This window comes from Nomascus leucogenys, chromosome 4 (assembly GCF_006542625.1).
Source record: "Nomascus leucogenys isolate Asia chromosome 4, Asia_NLE_v1, whole genome shotgun sequence".
Classification (NCBI taxonomy): Eukaryota; Metazoa; Chordata; class Mammalia; order Primates; family Hylobatidae; genus Nomascus; species Nomascus leucogenys.
In genome coordinates this window covers 68,256,309-68,281,120 of record NC_044384.1, presented here as the reverse complement: position 1 = coordinate 68,281,120, position 24,812 = coordinate 68,256,309, and the positions used below count along the sequence as shown (strand labels likewise).

At 38.7% G+C, this 24,812-nt stretch overlaps 1 protein-coding gene and 1 non-coding gene across 9 annotated transcripts in view; both read right to left on the bottom strand.

Moving 5' to 3' along the window:
• Nucleotides 1–360: 360 nt before the first annotated feature.
• The window catches only part of ANKRD12 (ankyrin repeat domain 12), a 141,006-nt gene continuing 116,554 nt past the window's right edge, over nucleotides 361–24,812 (bottom strand). For all 8 annotated transcript variants that reach the window (XM_030810752.1, XM_030810756.1, XM_030810757.1 and 5 more), the window contains 4 exons: nucleotides 20,315–20,413; nucleotides 8,133–8,276; nucleotides 4,481–4,576; nucleotides 361–3,213 (listed from right to left, as the gene is read on the bottom strand). In XM_030810752.1, the coding sequence (XP_030666612.1) occupies nucleotides 3,028–3,213; nucleotides 4,481–4,576; nucleotides 8,133–8,276; nucleotides 20,315–20,413 (525 nt within the window). In that variant the 3' untranslated portion in view covers nucleotides 361–3,027. The remainder of the gene's footprint in view (nucleotides 3,214–4,480; nucleotides 4,577–8,132; nucleotides 8,277–20,314; nucleotides 20,414–24,812) is intronic.
• On the bottom strand, nucleotides 6,035–6,135 carry LOC115834990. The gene has a single exon (XR_004029970.1). It is a non-coding gene; the product is annotated as a small nucleolar RNA U13 (small nucleolar RNA).

Genomic DNA, 24,812 nt, shown 5'->3' with positions numbered 1-24,812 from the left:
TTGTTACCATTTTTTAGCAATAAAATATTTTTAAACTTATGTACTATTTTTAGACATAATGCTATTGCACACTTAATATAGTATAAACAAAACTTTTATATGCGCTGGGAAACCAAAAAATTCCTCCTGACTCGCTTTGTTGTGGTATTTGCTTTACTGAGATGGTCTGGAACCTAAAGTATGCCTGAGGTATGCCTGTACTTAAAAATTCACTTGTGAGACTTATTATTAAATAGGTTTGAACTTGAAAGGCTAATTCTTCAAAGGCTGTTTCTTTTCCCAGGATGAGTATTTCTGCAATTTTGCTAGCTGCCCAAGTAAAATTAAGTAAAAAAACAGTTAGCACACATTTCACTCTTATTTTTTCTATAAAAATATAACTCTTTATTAAATAACATGCACAAATATCAACTAGTCATTAAACAGATATTTAGAACAAATTGTAAAGAAATACAAATCCTTAGGTACAATTTAGTATCTTGTTCATGATATTTGAAGAGTTGAAAAAGAATCACTGATTAAACTAACCATCCTTTATTTTTCTTTCTGAATCCAAAACCTTTTCAGGCATATACTCCATTCCAAATTTTTTTCTAGCATTTCAGAGCTTCAGAATATCTTTAATACCAAAAGCCCTTAACTACTTATTTGATTATACATTTCCAATGAGAAGGCATTAACTTTTCTTTTAAGCTATCATCAGCTTTGAGTCTCTTTACAAAAGAAATTTGTAGAAGCATAATCATGGCAGAGAGGCTCCAGCTTTTTGAGGTACCATTGAAGAGAGTGAGAACTGTGGTTAAGACTAAAAAGCTGGGATGACTAAAATTCACCAGATTCCTTCTTGTCGCTTTTATCTTCCAAAAGCTTGTTCTGTTTGGGCCAACAGTGCTATTTCCCAGACCTCTGGTTGAACCATCAGAACAAAATGCCCTATAAACTTACCCCTCTCTGATTTTCTGTAACTTCAAAGTTCAATTATCTGGTTTTTTATTTTTATGATTTGCCACAGTATCCCATCCAATTTCCTTTTTAGGTAAAAGTATAAACAAACTTTGCAGTAAGTTTTCATATTAAAAAGTATTGCTTTTATAAATTAGCTTTTCATGTTCCCAGGCTTAATAAACTTAACTTGAACAGAACCAGTGCTTCAAAATCTACCCTGCCTTTCTGGCCCAATTTATACAATAAAAAAGGCCAAAATCTCTCACCTAAATTTCTAAAGAAAACTACATCCAACCTTTATAATAAAGTCCTTGCACTGTATTTTTTTTTTTTACATGTGCTGCTTTATTGCGCATGCCAAGTACAGTAAGAATTAAAATATAAATTGACTAAAAATTCAAAAATCCCTAAGCTTAATATGTACCTTTGCACTCAAAAACATTTACATTCTCTCCTATTAGCTGGAATTTCCAGCTTGCACTAGATCACTTCATTCCTCACATATTTGCTTCACTTTTCTCTATCGGAACAGAAAACATTCAGTATTATAATTCAAGAAAGTACTGTGGAAAGTTTTGCAAATTTTACCTCATATACTTATGATAAATTGTACGCTAACCTAATTTTCCTTTCAAAAATGTCTAACAAGTTCAGCAGCATATTTCAGACCTGAAATATTCCTGAATATTTAATTTACATCATGTTATAGGAGAAACTGGATTTTTTCTAAGTATATTGCTAATTTATTATAAAACAGCATACCAAGTTTTATTTCAATTATAAAATTTTGCAAATTATGTTTTGCATCTTGATACAAGGAAAAAAATACAACATATTAACCTGTTTTTCATAAACATTTCAGAGATTGACTGGAATATTCCTATATTTCTTTTACTTATTTTGACTACCAAATATCTTTTTTTGATTTGCATACTTGGTTTTTATTTTAAAAGTGCAAAGGCTATTAAGCTTAAAACATTAAGCAATGTAAAAAAGTTTTACAATGATTTAACATGACCAATAAAATTTATTAAACATATTTACATATATTCACAGATTCTTTCATAGGTGAATATTAAAATAGACATTTACAATTTCAGAATTTTCATTCAAAGGCATTTATTTTTTTCCTGGGGAAATAGGCTCTACTGTGAGATGAAAAAAGAGCTAAGTTTCTTTGTATGACTAAGTCTAGATAGTATGTCCAACACAGTAAGTCACAGGTCTACTAGAGGAGACTAGTATGAAACGCCTTACACTACCGCAGGCATCAATTATGGAGAGAGTTAAATTATAGGAAGCATGCAATACAACTAAGCCACATCTTCGCAGTTATGGTGATGAAAACAAGCTAACTGAAACACCTGCATGCCGTATTTAAAAGTTTTCTACCTGTACACACTACTACTACACTCCATACAAACCACAACTTTGGTCCAATAAAACATGAGACAAAACAGTTTTACAGGTATTTCTTTGTACATGTTTTGACTACCAATCCCTTTGTATACAGTTTGACCATTAATTACAAGATTTACATCTGCACAATATGTATAAAATAAGTTATTAAAAAGGAAGACAATATTAAAACTTTCAAAAAGAAAACTGTACAATTAATTTACAGATAATAAACTGAAGAAATTTTGTGCCAAGTTTTTCTCCCACATTAGAAACTATTTGGTAGGAATTGAACCTTTTAGTTTATTGATATAGATTTTTTAATAAAACCTGAAAGAAATTTGAATACTAGTGGTTATCTTATTACTCAGAGTGCTAACAACTTCCAGCGCTGTTAGCAGATTCTCCACTTTTTAAATATCTACCAGTCTGCCAACATGCTCTAATCCAATAGTTACCTTTCCCAATATAAATAATAGTTTTCTATTAGAAACTGTGTTTGGATCTAAGATCCAAAATAATTCTCATTTTTTATAAAATGACAGTGTTTACTACATAACCAACTATAATCGAACTTTACTAACAATTGTAAAGGCATGAGTATTTTTGTCAAAAGGCAGTATTCCACAGTATAATGCTTGAGCATCACCAGTTTAGGACAATACCGTCAGGAAGTACTGACTGCTATATAGGAGTCAATTCAAAGTCGTCATTAACATCAACAAGGGGAACATAAAACTCCTGAATTTCGTAAATGCTGATAGATTTATAGGTGGCAGGATCAAGTTCCTGGAGTTTGAGCTGCCATTCTAATCTCTGGACAGCATTTAAAGCCGCAGCTTCGTGTTGTTGCCTCATTAAAAGACAGGTCTATTTAAAAGAAGAGAAGAGTTACTTGATTATTCTGTTAACTTTGCTTTGTTTAAAAATTAATCTCATCCAGTTTCTTTAGGGACTAAAATGGACACATCAGGAGCATAAAAAGCATTTGAATTACAAGTCCATTTCTTTCTCTTTTTTTGAGACAGTCTTGCTCTGTCTCCCAGGCTGGAGTGCAGTGGCGAGCTCTGGGCTCGCTGCAACCTCCGTCTCCTGGGTTCAAGCGAATCTCCTGTTTCAGCCTCCCAAGTAGCTGAGACTACAGGCACGTGCCACCATGCCCAGCTAATTTTTGTATTTTTGTTAGAGATGGGGTTTCACCATGTTGGCCAGGCTGGTTTTGAACTCCTGACCTCAGTCTGCCCACGTAGGCCTTCCAAAGTTCTGGGATTACAGGTGTGAACTGCCACACCTGGCCTACAAATCCATTTCTGTTTTATCCTGTTTGTACACACATACCAACTATTTGTGGATCTGCAACTTCATTTTCATCCTATACAGCACGGGTCCCCAATTCCCGGGTCACGGACTGGTACCGATCCATGGCCTGTTCAGAACTGGGCCACACCACAGGAGGTGAGTGGTGGCGAGCAAGCATTACCACCTGAGCTCAGCCTCCTGTTAGATCAGCGACGGCATTAGATTCTCATAGCAGCTCAAACCCTATTGTGAACTGCACACGAGAAAGTTCTAGGTTGCATGCTCCTTATGATAATCTAATGCCTGATGATCTGAGGTGAAAGTTTCATCCCCAAACCATCCTCCCACCCCAACCCATGGAAAAACTGTCTTCCATGAAACTGGTCCCCGGTGCCAAAAAGGTTGGGACTGCTGTTACAGATTTTAATTTGGAAATATTATTTCAAATTATGAGATTTCAAATTATCAAAAGAAACAAGAAAATATAGGGGGAAAACACTTCTGAAATGATTCAAAATCTCAAATCAAATAATTTACAGATTTGAAAGTTATATTCCTTTTCTTACCATTCTCCTATTCTTTTGTATGTTCAAGCTATAACCAGACAGGTGCACTGGATAATAAGCATTTTCTGTGGCAGTTTCCTCTTTCATACTACAACTAGTCCTTAAAATGGACTTGTGATCTTTATCTTTCCAATTGTGGCCCAGTGTGAGGATTCATGACTAACCAGTATTTCCCCTCCTAATTATTTCTCCCTAATACAGCTGTAGAGTTTTTTTTTTTTTTTTAAAGAAGGGGGAAGCATTCATTTAAACTGACTTCCAAACATACATACCTTTAATTTGTCAAATTTATCATCCACATCTTGTAACCAAGACATGAATTGTCTTGCATTAAAGCGATCCCTCACAGAAGTTTTACTGTCATCAGACTAAAAGAGAAAAGTTGAATATTATAAAATACAATAAATCACTTTAAAATCTATATGCCATTATAGTATTTTTATGGTATATGCCCCTTTCTTAGTAATGATGAAAATATATTTTGAAAAATATATAAATTGAATACTATTGAAGTTTGGTAAAACTTTTATTTCCATATTGTGTAGACAGATTGGTTATTAGAATTCTTGGGATGGTAGGTTTAATTATTAACTAAAATAGATTCCTATTACTCTAAGTCAAAGACATTTCTCAAAAAGGCATGTTACATTAAGTACTGTACCTGTGACATTATTACTGTATAACCAATTACAGATTTAATTTTAATGTTACAGTTTACTATCTGTAGGGACAAAAAGTATCCAGGTGGGAGAGAGCTGCCTTTCAGGCCAAAATTTCTTCCAGGACCAGTATCTGGGGTGCTCATGAAGAAATTCTTTATCAACACTTAAGAATACCAGTTTTGGAATTAACAGACTATATTCAAATTTCAGCTCTGTTTCTTACTACGTGATCTTGAATTAATTATACAGTTTCAGTCTTACACTCTGTAAAATGTGGTAACCTCTCTTCAGCTTGTTTTGAGAATGAAAAGTGTCTATGAAGCCCTCATCATAATGCTTAGTTACACAGGAAGCACTCAATGCAGCACTCACTCCATTACTACCGCTCCCAGTGCTGTCAAAGTGACACCCAGGCAGCAGGTAGCTCCCAAACTCACATTTTCTTTTTTTTTTTTGAGACGGAGTCTCTCTCTGTTACCCAGGCTGGAGTATAATGGTGCGATTTTGAGTCACTGCAATCTCCACCTCCCAGGTTCAGGTGATTCTCCTGCCTCAGCCTCCCAGGTAGCTGGGATTACAGGCATCTGCCACTATGCCTGGTTAATTTTTGTATTTTTACTAGAGACATGGTTTCACCATATTGCCCAGGCTGGCTCGGACTCCTGATCTGCCCACCTCGGCCTCCCAAAGTGCTGGGATTACAGGCGTAAGCCACTGTGCCCAGCCACTACTTACATTTTTAGCAGTTATAATTTCTTCATTGGTCCCCCAAGTTAGATGTTTTGACTATTTAAAATGTTATTGTCGACTCTTCTAAATATTACAAGTTTATTTATTTATTTTTCTTTACCACATTTCAGGTGCTCAAACAAGTTTATTTTGAAAAGGAAGAAGTGATAAGAGAGTAGACTAATGGACGATCCGAGCCTCTACCCAAAGAAAAGTAGACTTTTTTCCCTTTAGTTCCTTCCAAGGCTACTCCCATAGGAAATACGCATGCTACGTGAGACCTTCTACTCTAAAGCCAGCTGTAAAAGGGTGGATAACAGTTCCATATTTAAGTAAGTCACCAAAAATGCAGAAATGTTTTTAGCATAAGTTTCTCTCTGTCAAGAGAATGCACCTCACAATTTGGTATCTCATCAAGCTGAATTTCTTCCCCCATGTCAGACAGGTAATGTGTGCACGATGCAACAAGGTGTGAGAGAGGCCTGTCTCACACAGTGTGAAAACCCAATCATCAGGCTTATGATCCACAAAAGGATCCTAGCAAGCTTAATTTAATCTAAAGTCAGGTGGTCTGAATCATTAGGAAAATCTGGGGCAGGGTAAAATGAATTACTCAAGTTATCAAAATCCCTTTATAACTGAAAATTTATACGGTTCTAGGAAAATGCATTTATTTTTAAAATTCTCTTTTTAACCTATATGATACTGGGCATTCCTCAACTCTGCTGTATTTGATTACCAATATGTTTTCATCTATTTTAAATCTTATCAGAAATTTCTTAATGTTTTTGTCTAACAGTTTCCCACATCAATTTCCAGCTCTGCTATGAATTTGTTTTTATTTTTAATAAATTTAATTAATTACTTTACTTTTAAGAAACAGGGTGTCGCTCTGTCATCCAGGTTGGAGTGCAGCGGGCGCAATCACACCTCACTGCAGGCTTGAACTCCTTGGCTTAATCGATCTTCCCACCTTAACCACCTGGGGTAGCTGGGGCTACAGGCATGCGCCACCATGCCAGGCTTTGAAATTTTTATGTCTTTTGTCATTTCAATGAGTTTTGGGAGAAAGAAGAAATCAACAGGTATGTATATATTTACTCAACCATTCTGAGCTAGAAATCAAGGGACTTTTCATTGTAGCTCGATTATAAACCTCAATTTATATTGCTCTAAAACTGATTTCATTACTCTCTGATTGCTCAAAACTTAAAAAGACCTCAAGATACCACTGTTTAGTCCAGCCTATAAGAACATGGTTAAACTGTTAATTGCAGTTATTAAAAACCATCCATTCTTCCCTTTAAACATCTTTAAATATGAAAGTTCTAGAAAGTCCCTCAGTGGCCTCTCCAGTGCCTATTTCTTTAGTCACACAGTTCTTTCTGAAGAGATACAATTATTCATGTTAATAGCGTCCTCAGATATCTCTGAACACTTTCAAATAAAAGTTGGTGCCTTAAAGTTTTTTTTCTTTTTTTGAGACACGGTTTCACTCTGTTGCCCAGGCTCGAGTGCAGTCGTGCAATCCAGCTCACTGCAGCCGTGGCCTCCCAGGCTCAAAAGATCCTCCTACCTCAGCCTCCCTGGTAGCTGGGACTACATGTGTGCCCCACCACACCTGGTTAATTTTTATATTTTTTTTTGTAAAGACGGGGTTTCACCATGTTTCCCAGGCTGGTCTTGAACTCCTGAGCTCAAGTGATTGCCCACTTTGGCCTCCCAAAGTGCTGGGATTACAGGCATGAGCCACCACGCCCATTCAGTGTCTTAAGTTTGAAACCTACCTATCTAGTTCAATCTTGATTTTTTTATAGATGAGAAAAATAAAGCTCAGAAGAGTCTAAAAATATTTTTCTGTGATATACCCTGTTATCCTTTGTATTACTAGCTTATTTCCTTTAAAACAGCATTTCCTAGTCTGTTTTCAGGTGATAATCCTTCACTGTTTATTACAAAAATTTTAATCTTTAAATTCTTTTTTCTTTTCTGGTTTATGAGCCATAAAAAAATTCTGAAAACTAATATGACTGGTTCTGAGTTCATGTAATTTATATGTGGCAGTAAACTTTTATTGAAGATATTTCTCCAGTCTTCCACAATTCATGTATTCCACCAACATTCAAAGTCAAACCAGAAGACTCACTCTGTTTTTAGGACTGTCACAACCTAGAGGTGCCATCTAGCTGCACTATTTTTCAGTGTACAGTAGCTTTCTAACTGCCTGAAGGTCAGAACTAAAGGTATAAACATTCACTTTAGAAACAAATTACGTGTACCTGTAAGGGCACTATCCTAAATGTACAGGTGTTCTGTGATCATCTGCTTTTACAATAGAAACCTAATGTTTACAGTGTTTTAGAAAATGGAGGACCAGTTGATCTGGAAGTACTCTGGCTTGAAAGAGTTTTTTTTCTTCTTTGACCTTTAATGATTGTTGAATTCAAATTCTTTCTATGGAAATAGACTCTAAAAATAGCCAAGTTGCATTTTTTCAGAGCATTCCTTATAAATGTGTCAAAAAACATTTTACCTGAGAGTCCAATGGTACATTGTATACTTCCGCATCCAGCAAAACAGTACAAGCACTAAATGGCAATGTTTGATTTGCCAATGTTCTTGCAGCTCTGTAATGAACTCGCAAAACTTCTTGTTCGTTGGATACAATGAGTTTTTCCTAGTTGAATAAAGAATTAAAAAAAAGAAATTCTTCAACAAATTTTTGTTTAAGAACAGTCTTACTCTCTCGCCTAGGCTGGAGTGCAGTGGTGTGATCACAGCTCACTGCAGCCTTGACCTCCTGGGCTCAAGCAATCCTCCCACCTCAGCCTCCCTAGTAGCTGGGACTACAGGCGTGTACCATGAAGCACAGCTAATTAAAAATATATATATTTTTTACAGACAAAGTCTCACTATGTTGCCCAAACTGGTTTCAAAATCCTGGGCTCAAGTGATCCTCCCACCTCAGCTTCTCAAAGTGCTGAGATTACAGGCCTGAGCCACTGTGCCTGGCCTCTTCTCACTCTGTCACTCAGGCTGGTGTGTAGGCAAGATCATAGTTCACTGTAATCTCGAAATCCTGGGCTCAAGCCATCTTTCCACCTCAGCCTTCTGAGTAGCTAGTACTATAGGTGTGGACCACCACACTTGGCTAATTATTATTTTAAATTCTTTTGTAGAAACAGGGGTCTCATTATGTTGCCCAGGCTGGTCACCATCTTCTGGGCTCAAGAGATCCTCCCCTCTCGGCCTCCCAAAGTGCTGGGATTACAGGTGTAACCCACATACCTGGCCAGCATATTTTAAGTGATTTTATTTTATTTCAAAAACAATTTGTTAGGCCAGCCATAGTGGCAAGACCCCATCTCTACAAACAAACAAGCTAAATAACCCAAATTTCAGAGTAGTCTTTTCTTCACAGTAGGCTTGAGAAATTTGAGAACTCCCAGTGTTCCAAAAGTAGAAACACATTTTCTCTCTCCCAAACTACCAGTTTCTCTATTTTAAAATTATTTTTCCAAGTATGGTAGTATAAAATAGTGGCTTTTAATGTATTTACCAAGATGTTCCACCATCACCAGAACATTTCCATCACTCCAAAAAGAAACCTGCTACCCATCAGCAGTCATTCCTTATTCCCTGCACCCCCTTCCTCTATGCTCCTAGTAACCACCAATCTAACTTTTGTCTCTACGAATTACCTATCTTGAACATTTAATATACATGGAATCATACAATACGCAATGTGTGGTCTTTTGTGATTGGCTTCTTTCACTTGGCATAATGATTTCAAGGTTCATCCATGTTGTAGCATGCATCAGTACTTTATCCCATTTTATGGCTGAAAAATATATTCTACTGCATGGGTATACCACATTTATTCATCAGTTGATAGACATTTGGACTTGAAGGGTGGCAGAAAATGTTACCCCAAAGTATGCCACTTTGGCATAAGCATTATTTTGAGCTAAAGGCAATCTGAAGTCAGCAGGCTCAAGAGTGCTTTGACCTCCCCTTTTCTACTTGAAAGCCAGAGATAAAACTCCCATGGGAAAGATGCTCTCCTGAAACCAGGAGGAAAGAAACATTCTTGTGACCAGTGACAGGAGTCAAGGCCAAGAGAATTCCGTACAAACAGACCTTGTTAAAGTAACTTTCATCTTCCTTTAGCTGTCCAGTAGATTTTAGTTACTTTTCCACAGATGCCTTTCTTTCTTCAACCTAGCATAAAATCACTCAGGTTTTGCCACGTCTTTGGCTCCCATGTGACATAAATCTTAAATAAATCTGCACATTTTTCTCCTGTTAATCTATGTCAGATGAGGTAAGATAAAAATCACTTAAAATATGCTGGCCAGGCACAGTGGCTTTTGCCTGTAATCTCAACGCTTTGGGAGGCTGAGGTGACCTTAACGCCCAGCTGGAGACCTTAAGATGGTGGAGGTTAACTTTTGCCTCCCCTACAGGCTGTTTCCACTTTGAGGCTAATATTAAAAATGCTGCTATAAACGTTCACACTCAAGTTTTTGTTTGGATGCATGTTTTCATTTCTCTTGGTAAATAAGTAGGAGTGGAACTGCTGGGTCATCTGGTGACTCTGTTTAACTTGTTGAGGAACCACCAAACTGTTCCATAGTAGCTGTATCATTTCACATTCCTATCAGCAATGGGAGGGCTCTAATTTCTTCATATCCTCACCAGCACTTGTTACATCTGTCTTTTTGATTACAGCCATTCTACTGGGTGTGAAGTGGTATGCCCCTTGTGTTGGCACTTTTTTATAATGAATATTTTTATAGAAATAAACATACTGTATGATGACTTCAACTACTTGTAAACCTCTGACACACACAATAAAATCCTGTATTAAGTGGGGCCCAAAATTATTATGTAATATGCAGAGTCATTCTACCACAAGGTTCATAATATGATCTAGGCAATCTTCTGCATTTAGCAAACTGAGAATTACTGGGGTCCAGCTGCAGATTCCAACCCATCCTAATCTTTGCTACGGACTTGTGCCATCTGGTCCTAACTATATTATTTGGCCTGAATATCAATGGGGATAACCCTGGGACCTGTGGCTAGCTAGAACTTCATGGAGAGGTAAAGTGAGTCCAGGAACTCGCCAGTTTAATAACATACATCATTTTATTGGCTGGGCTGGGAGAATACAAAGAATGTGCCTAGTCTTCTCCTCCCCACCATGTTTCCCATTCTCTCCTCTCCTCAACTCAAGACCAAATAGAACTTTGGTCTTCTCCTGATGGAGAAAACAGGCCACATTATATCCAAAAATGTATTATTGCAGAGTTTAAATGTTTTTATAAATTCATGAAAAAAACAAACATAGTCCTAATTAACTTTTTAACTCTTTTATGACAAACGATATTCAAAGAGGTAGGCCTAACACTTTTGATTAATTACAATTTAAAGTGCAACTTGAAGTAATACATATCCAAAACCTTGACGCAAAATTAAAAATAGCTAGATGTGTCTTCCTAAAAAGCTGGTTGTAGTCCTGTAGAGATTAAGAACAACAACCAAAAATCCCTCAAAAGCAAACACCATGTGAAAAACAACTTTTTCTTTTTCTTTTTTTGAGATGGAGTCCCACTCTGTCGTCCAGGCTGGAGTGCAATGGTGTCATCTCAGATCACTGCAACCTCCACCTCCTGGGTTCAAGCGATTCTCCTGCCTCAGCCTCCAGAGTAGCTGGGATTACAGGTGCCCACCACCACGCCTAGCTAATTTTTGCATTTTTAGTAGAGATGCGATTTCACCATGTTGCCCAGGCTGGTCTTGAACTCCTGACCTCAGGTGATCCACCTGCCTCGGCCTCCCAAAATGCTGGGATAACAGGTGTGAGCCACCGTGCCCGGCCAAGAAATACATTTTCTGAAGTCAGAGCCTCTCTCCCTTAAAATAATTGAGATGTTATTTTATTATAAATGTTGCTTACCTGACAATCTAAATAGTACACTTTCGATCAGCATTCTTAATTTTGTGTTTTTAAGCCCCTAGAGCAGAGCCTCTCAAACAGTGTCCTCTAAGGATAGGTTATGGGTGTGCCAATGTATTATTGCTTCCTCTTAGTTTCTTGGGTGATAGAGTGCAGCATGGGGAAGTTCTGAGGAAATGGGCCAGGGACTCTGGCTGTAAACTTTGTTTGTTCATTTAGTACAGCATTCAAATGTTACCATTTTCTGTGGGGAAAATGACCCTTGAACAGCGTAGCTCTTAACTTGAGGTCCTCACACCCTCAAGAAACCTGAGGATGGAATAGGGGTAGGGTAGTCTGTGAACTTGGATTGGAAAAAATTACATCTTTATTTTCGCTAACTTCCAACTGGCATTTCTTTCAATCATAAATTATGTCTACAAACCACAGCAAAATCTTAAGTATCTGTAGCTTTGTCATTCATAGAAATCACAAATATTTCTAAATTATTAATATATTATAGATGTACTGATATCCTCCCAAATTTTTATACTAATTTCTTCTTCAAAATTCCAGCAGTGGCTGGCAACGATGGCTCATGCCTATAATCCCAGCACTTTGGGAGGCTAAGGCAGGAGGATCGCTTGAGCCCAGGAATTTGAGACCAGCCTGGGCAACACAGTGGGACCCCAACTCTATAAAAAAAATTTTTTTTTTTTTTTTGAGACGGAGTCTCACGCTGTCCCCCGGGCTGGAGTACAGTGGCATGATCTCGGCTCACTGCAACCTCCACCTCCTGGGTTCACGCCATTCTCCTGCCTCAGCCTCCCGAGTTGCTACAGGCGCGTGCCACCACGTCCGTCTAATTTTTTGTATTTTTAGTAGAGATGGGGTTTCACCATGTTAGCCAGGATGGTCTCGATCTCCTTACCTGCCTCAGCCTCCCAAAGTGCTGGGATTACAGGCATGAGCCACCACGCCTGGCAAAAATTTTTTTAAAAAATTAGCTGGGTGTGGTGGTGCATGCTTGTAGTCCAAGCTATTTGGGAGGCTGAGGCAAAAGGATGGTTTGAGCCTGGAAGGTTGAGGCTGCAGTGAGCCATGATGATCACACCACTGCCACCCTGGGAGACAGAGTGAGACTGTCTCAAAAAACAGAACAAAACAAAATCCCTGCAGTTGTGAGATCTGCTGCTATATGACACCTAACTGCAGTTCTGTGTAGATACTTGTATGACACAGCTGGCCAATATCAAGCAATTTTGCAGCTAGTAGTTACTAAGCCACCACACAGTAAAGCTGTTTGTTCTCATATCAGTCAGACATTTAAAGTTGCCCTCGAGTATTCTGCAATTCTAAATTGTTTATTGGTCAAATACAAGGAAGATGTATCATTTTGTTATTTGTTAAAGTTCTACAAATTGCACAATTCAAATAAGAATTTTTAAATGTTTTTTATTATACTTTAAGTTTTAGGGTACATGTGTACAACGTGCAGGTTAGTTACATATGTATACATGTGCCATGTTGGTGTGCTGCACCCATTAACTCCTCATTTAACATTAGGTATCTCTCCTAATGCTATCCCTCCCCCCGTCTCCCCACCCCACAACAGGCCCCGGTATGTGATGTTCCCCTTCCTGTGTCCATGTGTTCTCATTGTTCAATTCCCACCTATGAGTGAGAACATGCGGTGTTTGGTTTTTTGTCCTCGCAATAGTTTGCTGAGAATGATGGTTTCCAGCTTCATCCACGTCCCTACAAAGGACATGAACTCGTAATTTTTTATGGCCGCATAGTATTCCACGGTGTATATGTGCCACATTTTCTTAATCCAGTCTATCATTGTTGGACTTTTGGGTTGGTTCCAAGTATTTGCTACTGTGAATAGTGCCGCAATAAACATACGTGTGCATGTGTCTTTATAGCAGCATGATTTATAATCCTTTGGGTATATACCCAGTAATGGGATGGCTGGGTCAAATGGTATTTCTAGTTCTAGATCCCTGAGGAATCGCCACACTGACTTCCACAATGGTTGAACTAGTTTACAGTCCCACCAACAGTGTAAAAGTGTTCCTATTTCTCCACATTCTCTCCAGCACCTGTTTCCTGACTTTTTAATGATCGCCATTCTAACTGGTGTGAGGTGGTATCTCATTGTGGTTTTGATTTGCATTTCTCTGATGGCCAGTGATGATGAGCATTTTTTTCATGTGTCTGTTGGCTGCATAAATGTCTTCTTTTGAGAAGTGTCTGTTCATATCCTTCACCCACTTGTTGATGGGGTTTTTTCTTGTAAATCTGTTTGAGTTCATTGTAGATTCTGGATATTAGCCCTTTGTCAGATGAGTAGATAATAAAAATTTTCTTCCACTCTGTAGGTTGCCTGTTCACTCTGATGGTAGTTTCTTTTGCTGTGCAGAAGCTCTTTAGTTTAATTAGATTCCATCCGTCAATTTTGGCTTTTGTTCCCATTGCTTTTGGTGTTTCAGACATGAAGTCCTTGCCCATGCGTATGTCCTGAATGGTATTGCCCAGGTTTTCTTCTAAGGTTTTTATGGTTTTAGGTCTAACATTTAAGTCTTTAATCCATCTTGAATTAATCTTTGTATAAGGTGTAAAGAAGGGATCCAGTTTAGCTTTCTATATATGGCTAGCCAGTTTTCCCAGCACCATTTATTTTATTTATTTTTTTAGTAGAGACGGGGTTTCACCGTGTTAGCCAGGATGGTCTGGATCTCCTGACCTTGTGATCCGCCCACCTCTGCCTCCCAAATTGCTGGGATTACAGGCATGAGCCACCGTGCCCGGCCTTGTTTTTTTTTTTTTTTTTTTGGAGATGGAGTCTCGCTCTGTTACCCAGACTGGAGTGCAGTGGCACAATCTCAGCTCACTGCAACCTCCACTTCCCCGGTTCAAGTGATTCTCCTGCCTCAGGCTCCCGAGTAACTGGGACTACAGGCATGTGCCACCACGCCTGGCTAATTTTTTGTATCTTTAGTAGAGACAGGGTTTCACTATGTTGGCCAGGATGGTCTCGATCTCCTGACCTCGTGATCCACCCGCCTTGGCCTCCCAAAGTGCTGGGATTACAGGCGTGAGCCACCGTGCCTGGCCCCCAGCACCATTTATTCAATAGGGAATCCTTTCCCCATTGCTTGTTTTTGTCAGGTTTGTCAAAGATCAGATAGTTGTAGATATGCAGCATTATTTCTGAGGGCTCTGTTCTGTTCCATTGGTCTATATCTCTGTTTTGGTAACAGTACCATGCTGTTTTGGTTCCTGTAGCCTTGTAGTATAGTTTGAAGTCGGGTAGCGTGATGCTTCCAGCTTTGTTCTTTTGGCTTAGGATTGACTTGGCAATGCGGGCTCTTTTTTGGTTCCATATAAACTTTAAAGTAGTTTTTTCCAATTCTGTGAAGAAAGTCATTGGTAGCTTGATGGGGATGGCATTGAATCTATAAATTACCTTGGGCAGTATGGCCATTTTCACAATATTGATTCTTCCTACCCATGAGCATGGAATGTTCTTCTATTTGTTTGTATCGTCTTTTATTTCACTGAGCAGTGGTTTGTAGTCCTCCTTGAAGAGGTCCTTTACATCCCTTGTAAGTTGGATTCCTAGGTATTTTATTCTCTTTGAAGCAATTGTGAATGGGAGTTCACTCATGATTTGGCTCTCTGTTATTGGTGTATAAGAATGCTTGTGATTTTTGCACATTGATTTTGTATCCTGAGACTTTGCTGAAGTTGCCTACCAGCTTAAGGAGACTTTGGGCTGAGACGATGGGGTTTTTTAGATATACAATCATGTCATCTGCAAACAGGGACAATTTGACTTCCTCTTTTCCTAATTGAATACCCTTTATTTCCTTCTCCTGCCTGATTGCCCTGGCCAGAACTTCCAACACTATGTTGAATAGAAGTGGTGAGAGAGGGCATCCCAGTCTTGTGCCAGTTTTCAAAGGGAATGCTTCCAGTTTTTGCCCATTCAGTATTATATTGGCTGTGGGCTTGTCACAGATAGCTCTTATTATTTTGAGATACGTCCCATGAATACCTAATTTATTGAGAGTTTTTAGCACAAAGCGCTGTTGAATTTTGTGAAAGGCCTTTTCTGCATCTATTGAGATAATCATATGGTTTTTGCCATTGGTTCTGTTTATATGCTGGATTACGTTTATTGATTTGCGTATGCTGAACCAGTCTTGCATCCCAGGGATGAAGCCCACTTGATCATGGTGGATAAGCTTCTTGATGTGCTGCTGGATTCGGTTTGCCAGTATTTTATTGAGAATTTTTGCATCGATGTTCATCAAGGATATTGGTCTAAAATTCTTTTTTTTGTTGTTGTGTCTCTGCCAGGCTTTGGTATAAGGATGATGCTGGCCTCATAAAATGAGTTAGGGAGGATTCCCTCTTTTTCTGTTGATTGGAATAGTTTCAGAAGGAATGGTATCAGCTCCTCCTTGTACCTCTGGTAGAATTCGGCTGTGAATCCATCTGGTCCTGGACTTTTTTTGGTTGGTAAGCTATTAATTATTGCCTCAATTTCAGAGCCTGTTATTGGTCTATTCAGAGATTCAACTTCTTCCTGGTTTAGTCTTGGGAGGGTGTATGTGTTGAGGAATTTATCCATTTCTTCTAGATAATTCGTTTATTTGCATAGAGGTGTTTATAGTATTCTCTGATGGCAGTTTGTATTTCTGTGGGATCGGTGGTGATATCCCCTTTGTCATTTTTTATTGCGTCTATTTGATTCTTCTCTCTTTTCTTCTTTATTAGTCTTGCTAGCAGTCTATCAATTTTGTTGATATTTCCAAAAAACCAGCTTCTGGATTCATTGATTTTTTGAAGGGCTTTTTGTGTGTCTATTTCCTTGAGTTCTGCTCTGATCTTAGTTATTTATTGCTTCTGCTAGCTTTTGGATGTGTTTGCTCTTGCTTCTCTAGTTCTTTTAATTGTGATGTTAGGGTGTCAATTTTAGATCTTTCCTGCTTTCTCTTGTGGGCATTTAGTGCTATAAATTTCCCTCTACATACTGCTTTGAATGTGTCCCAGAGACTCTGGTATGTTCTGTCTTTGTTCTTGTTGGTTTCAAAGAACATCTTTCTTTCTGCCTTCATTTCGTTATGTACCCAGTAGTCATCCAGGAGCAGGTTGTTCAGTTTCCATGTAGTTCAGCGGTTTTGAGTGAGTTTCTTAATCCTGAGTTCTAGTTTGATTGCACTGTGGTCTGAGAGACAGTTTGTTGTAATTTCTGTTCTTTTGCATTTGCTGAGGAGTGCTTTACTTCCAACCATGTGGTCAATTTTGGAATAAGTGTGGTGTGGTGCTGGGAAGAATGTATATTCTGTTGATTTGGGGTGGAGAGTTCTGTAGATGTCTATTAGGTCCGCTTGGTGCAGAGCTGAGTTCAACTCCTGGATATCCTTGTTAACTTTCTCTCATTGATCTGTCTAATGTTGACAGTGGAGTGTTAAAGTCTCTCATTATTATTATTGTGTGGGAGTCTAAGTCTCTTTCTAGGTCTCTAAGGACTTGCTTTATGAATCTGGGTGCTCCTCTACTGGGTGCATATATATTTAGGATAGTTAGCTCTTCTTGTTGAATTGATCCCTTTACCATTATGTAATGGCCTTCTTTGTCTCTTTTGATCTTTGTTGGTTTAAAGTCTGTTTTATCAGAGACTAGGATTGCAACCCCTGCCTTTTTTTGTTTTCCATTTGCTTGGTAGATCTTCCTCCATCCCTTTATTTTGAGCCTATGTGTGCCTCTGCATGTGAGATGGGTTTCCTGAATACAGCACACTGATGGGTCTTGACTCTTTATCCAATTTGCCAGTCTGTGTCTTTTAATTGGAGCATTTAGCCCATTTACATTTAAGGTTAATATTGTTATGTGTGAATTTGATCCTGTCATTATGATGTTAGCTGGTTATTTTGCTCGTTAGTTGATGCAGTTTCTTCCTAGCATTGATGGTCTTTACAATTTGGCTTGTTTTTGCAGTGGCTGGTACCAGCTGTTCCTTTCTACGTTTAGTGTTTCCTTCAGGAGCTCTTTTAGGGCAGGCCTGGTGGTGACAAAATCTCTCAGCATTTGCTTGTCTGTAAAGGATTTCATTTCTCCTTCACTTATGAAGCTTAGTTTGGCTGGGTATAAAATTCTGTGTTGAAAATTCTTTTCTTTAAGAATGTTGAATATTGGCCCCCACTCTCTTCTGGCTTGTAGAGTTTCTGCCAAGAGATCAGCTGTTAGTCTGATAGGCTTCCTTTTGTGGGTAACCCGACCTTTCTCTCTGGCTGCCCTTAACATTTTTTCCTTCATTTCACCTTTGGTGAATCTGACAATTACGTGTCTTGGAGTTGCCCTTCTCGAGGAGTATCTTTGTGGCGTTCTTTGTATTTCCTAAATTTGAATGGTGGCCTGCCTTGCTAGATTGGGGAAGTTCTCCTGGATAATATCCTGCAGAGTGTTTTCCAACTTGGTTCCATTCTCCCCGTCACTTTCAGGTACACCAATCAGACGTAGATTTGGTCTTTTCACATAGTCCTATATTTCTTGGAGGCTTTGTTCATTTCCTTTTATTCTTTTTTCTCTAAACTTCTCTTCTCACTTCATTTCATTCATTTGATCTTCCATCACTGATACCCTTTCTTCCGTAGATCGAATCGGCTACTGATGCTTCTGCATTCGTCATGTCGTTCTCGTGCCATGGTTTTCAGCTCTGTCAGGTCCTTTAAGGACTTCTCTGCATTGGTTATTCTAGTTAGCCATTCGTCTAATCTTTTTTCAAGGTTTTTAACTTCTTTGCCATGGGTTCGAACTTCCTCCTTTATCTTGGAGTAGTTTGATCGTCTGAAGCCATCTTCTCTCAACTCGTCAAAGTCATTCTCCGTCCAGCTTTGTTCCATTGCTGGTGAGGAGCTGCGCTCCTTTGGAGGAGGAGAGGTGCTCTGATTTTTAGAGTTTCCAGCTTTTCTGCTTTTTCCCCATCTTTGTGGTTTTATCTACCTTTGGTCTTTGATGATGGTGATGCACAGATGGGGTTTTGGTGTGGATGTCCTTTCTGTTTGTTAGTTTTCCTTCTAACAGACAGGACCCTCAGCTGCAGGTCTGTTGGAGTTTGCTGGAGGTCCACTCCAGACCGTTTGCCTGGGTATCAGCAGCGGAGACTGCAGAATAGCAGATATTGGTGAACAGCAAATGCTGCTGCCTGATTGTTCCTCTGGAAGTTTTGTCTCAGGGGAGTACCCGGCCGTGTGAGGTGTCAGTCTGCCCCTACTGGGGGGTGCCTCCCAGTTAGGCTACTCGGGGTCAGGGACCTACTTGAGGAGGCAGTCTGTCTGTTCTCAGATCTCCAGCTGTGTGCTGGGAGAACCACTACTCTCTTCAAAGCTGTCAGACAGGGACATTTAAGTCTGCAGAGGATTCTGCTGCCTTTTGTTTGGCTGTGCCCTGCTCCCAGAGGTGGAGTCTACAGAGGCAGGCAGGCCTCCTTGAGCTTCAGTGGGCTCCACCCAGTTCGAGCATCCTGGCCACTTTGTTTACCTACTCAAGCCTAGGCAATGGTGGGTGCCCCTCCCCTCGCCTCGCTGCCACCTTGCAGTTTGATCTCAGACTGCTGTGCTAGCAATGAGCGAGGCTCCGTGGGCGTAGGACACTCCGAGCCAGGTGTGGGATATAATCTCCTGGTGTGCTGTTTGCTCAGTTGGAAATGCAGAAATCACTCGTCTTCTGCATCGCTCATGCTGGGAGCTGTAGACTGGAGCTGTTCCTATTTGGCCATCTTGGCTCCACCCCTCAAGAATTCTTAACTGTAAGGTGGCAAGACTTTCTGTAACCTGGACAGGTACACAGATAAATATATACTAGGTGGTTTCAAACGTCTTATAGTTGAAATAGCTATTGATGTGTGTTATATTACCTAACTTCTTATTGCTAACAAATTGCTCATTGTCAATGGGTCATGCAATGTTGTAAATTCTGTATTGTGCTTCTTTATTTGTTGCTTCTCTTTGTAATTCTATGATTTTTTTTAATTTAAAAACATTCTGAGAAGAGGTTCCAAATTTCCTAGACTGTTACAGAAGTCCACAGTAGGAAAAAAGTTAAGAACCTGTGCCAGGAAAATCAATCATGTATGAACCAAAGAAATTATATATAAATTTTGTTTGCATATGAATATGTATATATTTCTGTGAAGAAGGATCATAGTTTACACCACATTTTCAGAGGTCCTCAACCCTCCCCAAAGATTAAACACACTATATTTTTGTAAATCCAAGTGAAATGACTTATAATTCTTATAAATGACCTGATAAAGGTTTTCCTTCCTGTAATTTCATGCCAAGACTAACCATTGGAAGGCACATACTGAGGCAGACCTACATGGACAAATAAGCATAGCCTTTCTAAGTATTTTGCCCTTTTGCCTTAAAATAGCTGGTACTAAGCAATGATTCTAAAACTTGGAAATCCAAATGTTCCACTAGGAATCTACTCCTATAGTTCTACAAATTCAACAAATAACAAGAAGTTATTAGAGACTTACATATTAAAAATATACTCAACATAAATTATAACATGGGAGCAGCTATCCCAAAATAGGCTTAAAATTTTTCCATCTAATTAAACACAAGATAAAACCAAACCACTTCTCAAAATGGTTCTAAATTTTAAAAATCCACTAATAAAAAATATAGGCCATTTTAATTTATTGCTAAAAACCAGTTATTTTTAGCATAAGTGTACATTTAAAAATTTCTTACCCTTTCAATACTGTGTTGCAAACGTAGTTTCATCCTTACAACTTCCTGTTGTCGAAAAAGCTCTTTAAGTGGATCTGACAGTGAAGGTGGTGGTGTAATCTAATTAAAAAGATATATATAGTTTAAAATATTAGGTTTTATTTACAACAATGGGCTATTCTTTTAAAATTAAACCCTTTTAGTGCATAAAAAAATCAAATTCTTATGTCCTGTGAATTAAATAATACAGCACTAATCATAGAACTGGTTGTTACTTCCGTTTGAAACACTGAGCACAGTTTACATGTTTTGATTCTAAGGCCACAACAAATTTCAAACAGCAAATTAGAAGGACTATGGAAGTTATTCCAGCGAGACACATTTTAGATCATCAGTAAGTGACAGCTCACAGACAAGGAGGGAAGGAAGGAGGAGTCACGAAACCAGAAAAGCTGGTATAAACATGGAGGAAACACCTCCTAAAGATTAAAGCGGTTCAATTCTATCTATATAGTGAGGTCTGTCTGCAGACATGATAAATATAGTATCAAACACTAAAGTCCTGAGTGTTACATTTAATTCTTTTATAAAATCAGATGAAATGGTCTAAGGAAGTTTTTTCAAACTTAATTACATGTAATATCCCAGTGACTTTGTCTATCCATACTTCAAAAAGCTTCTGGTTCATCTCTAATTTGATATTGTAGTGTAGTATCAAATTACACTACAAACCCAGAAGAGAGGTGTTTTCTGGTAGATGCTGGAGGTTAAGGAAGCTGATTCAATCTATGCGTGTAACTGCACTGTTACAATAAGATACACTGGCTGGGCATGGTGGTTCACACCTGGAATCCCAGCACTTTGGGAGGCCAAGATGGGCGGATCACGAGGTTAGGAGTTTGAGACCAGCCTGATTAAATGGTGAAGTCCTGTCTCTACTAAAAATACAAAAACTAGCCGGGTGTGGTGGCACATGCCTGTAATCCTAACTTCTTCTCAGGTGGCTGAGGCAGGAAAATCGCTTGAACTCAGGAGATGGAAGTTGCAGTGAGTTGAATCATGCCACTGCATTCCAGCCTGGGTGACAGTGAGACTCCGTCTCAAAAAAAAAAAAAAAGGGACATCTTGGCTGGGCATGGTGGCTCTCACCTGTAATCCCATCACTTTGGGAGGCTGAAGTAGGAGGATTGCTTGAGACCAGGAGTTTGAGACCAGCCTGGGCAACATATTGAGACCCCATCTCAAAAAAAAACTTAAAAATTAGCTGGATGTGGCGGTGTCTGCCTGTAGCCTCAGCAACTCAGGAGGCTGAGATAGGAGGATAGCTTGAGTCCAGAAGTTTGAGGCTGCAGTAAACTATGATTGCACCACTGCACTCCAGCCTGGGCAACACAAGGAGGCCCTGTCTCTTAAGTTAAAAACAAAACAAAACAAAAGATACCCAAAAGATGGCAATAACCATCTGTGATCCCTAAATACTCTTTTTCTACCCCTTGGAGAATTTGTATTTTCCCCCTCTTATTCTTGCTTATAATTACTACCAGCATATTACGGCAAAGTAAGATAGTATGTTTTGGCAAGTTATAACAATTCTGGTTTAACCATCAATTCCACATGAAAGTGGGACAACCAGATACTTTCCACTTCTTGATGTAGTGCCACAGGAATCATATAACACCATATATGAAAAGTTCTTGACAAAAATCACACCTGGCTCTACAAAGACTCTATAATCAGCATTATGAGAGACTGAAAACATGTTAAATAACATCACAAAAACTCAATCAGTTGAATCACAATGTGGAAAATTCTACAGACAAATAACTTACTGGAACTGATCATTTCTCAGGCCTCTAATTGCAGTAATTCATTTGTTTAATTTCTGCGTCCTGTGAACTGCTTTAAATTTAGCATGAGTTGTAGGTAGTTTGGTGCTGTTTTAGTTTTGGAAAACCATATAGGCCTCTAGTTATTTCAAGGAATGTAGAGGACGAATATCTACTGTCTGACACTGAGGTGCCAGAGAAGCTTCCTCAAGAGGGTAAATACCTGACCCGCATCTTAAAGGAATAGCCAGAGTTAGAGTTACTGAAACAAGTCATGTGGGAAGAAAGGAAAAGGAGGGAGGGAGATAATTCCCAAAGGAGAGGATGGCGTGCAAAAACAAACAGAATGGTATCTGAAGACAACTCTAGGTTGGTGCAAAAGTAATTGCGGTTTTGCCATTACTCTCATCATCCTCATTTCACACCATTTTTTCAAATTTGATGTTCTAAAAACTTAAGACCGCAGAACAGATCAGCAGGGGCAAAATGATGCAGGCTGCAGTCTACTCTGCAAATGTGCGTTAAAGTATGTTCCACACAAGATTGGGCCCACAATTTCTCTTACAATTCTTTACAATCTTACAATTCTGTAAAGATCTACAAAAATGCTTCCAAGAACAAGTTTGGAAAACACTGTATACTTGTATAAATGCACCCACTTAGAAAACTCCCAATACATCAAAGGTTCTGGTAAGTTCTGCAGTGAACCTATGAGATTAATAGTGCTTCCCAAACTTATTTGACCATGAATGCCTCCCCCATTTGCATAGGAGGTATTTAAATAACATGCTGTGGAAGAGGTATTATGTAGAACATGTTAGGGTTAAGAAATAGAGAACCATTAAAGGTCTGACAGCTTGCTGCTGTGTGTGAATAGACACTATGGGGACAAGATTGTAGGCAGGGAATTGAGTAAGCAGATTACTATCGTGTTGGTGTGAGATGGAGGAGGGAGTGAAGGAAATGGGTTCGAAAAATACTAGTGACTGGCCCAATAAACATAAACAAGAGGGAACACCTCAGAAGGACTTGAGGCTTAGTGTGAGAATGGGAGGGTGGTAAGAGACCACAGGAAGGAACAGGAAAGGAGAAAGAGAAGCAGGTTATTGGGTAATTTCAGCTCAGTGCTGACTTACTGAGTTTCTGAAGCTTATGGACATTCAGGTGGAGCTATGCAGTTACAAAAAAGAAGCCAAGGAGAGATATTTGGGCAGGATATTTAAATGTGGCAATCATTAACATAGATCACATATAGAAGAAAGGGAAAATCACCAAAGAGACATGGAGGCTTTGTGAGGAAACTTTCCCTCTGCTGTTTTCCTCATCTATCTTTTAAGTAAATCATGCTTGGAGATTTTGTCTTTCAATATCTGGGTCCCAGGAGTCTTGAGAATACTCACTCCCCTGACAGCTTCTCACAGATGCACTTTCCTTTTATCACCCACTCTTGGAACCCCTCCAAGATTTCTGTAGTGTGTAATCAGTGGCCACAGTAGAGACTAGGTTGTAACAAATCTCGTTTTCCTCCCTGTTCACTTGATTTTGGAGATTTGACCTGCAGTTTTACTCCACTTGATTTCCTCTGGAAAAATGGCAGCATTTTGGTTAAATTATGATTAAAGTCCTGGAAGGATAAACAAACTGACTCTGGGTATGTTTTACCACATTTACTTTTTATTTTTGTAGACATCTTGTTGGTCTTGAACTCGTGGCCTCAAGTGGTCTTTCCACCTTGGCCTCCTAAAGTATTGGGATTACAGTTATTGTCATCAGGCCTGGCCTCCACTTTACAATTTCTAATGGGTTCTATAATTGGATTACATAAATGTGAGGAAAGATTACTCTCATAAAATGGCAATTAGTTGGCTGGGAGGAAACAACAATATGGATAAAGCCATATTGGAAAGTAAGAAAAAGAATGTAGTGCCCACAAGATTTTTGTTATTCTGGTCTTTATTATTTTTCAAACTAAATTTTAAACAAATGAGTTTCAGTCCAGTAAACTCACACACACAGCATTTTATGTACAAAGTCTGGAGTTCTTATTATTAGCTTGAATAAATATGACCCTTACAGCGATTTGCAGCTGTATAAAACAACAGCAACCACCTTAAATCTCTATAGTGTTTTAAAGTTTTAATGGGCTTTGGCATATACTATTTCAACCTGCTTTGAGGTAGGGTAGACATTTATTCTTGTTTTACAGATATGAAAACTAAGGATCAGAGATGGGAAATGAATTATTTAAGATCACACAGTGGGTCTGTAGCAAAATCCAGACTGCAGTAATATATGGGAATTGGAAATCTACAGTGCTTTCTATTATACTGTGCTGTGTTTTGCTACTTTAGTAATTCTCATTAAAATAAAAAATAAAAAAAACTTCCCACTACATCCAGGAATATTTCTCACCTCTGCTTTTAGTCCCTTTTAGAACAATATTTGATATAACTAAACTTCTAAAATAACTAGACATATCCCGAGAATTGTTTCAAGGAAGTCACATCACCTTTGCAAGAGTAAGAAAAGGTGACAGTACGAATATAACATACACACATTTATGTGTTTAACTATACAGTTTGCATATGTATTGTAAACACATAAATGTGTATGTTAAACACGTGTTTGTGTTATATTAAACACATAAATGTGTTTGTGTTAAACACGTTTGTGTTTTATTAAACACATAAAAG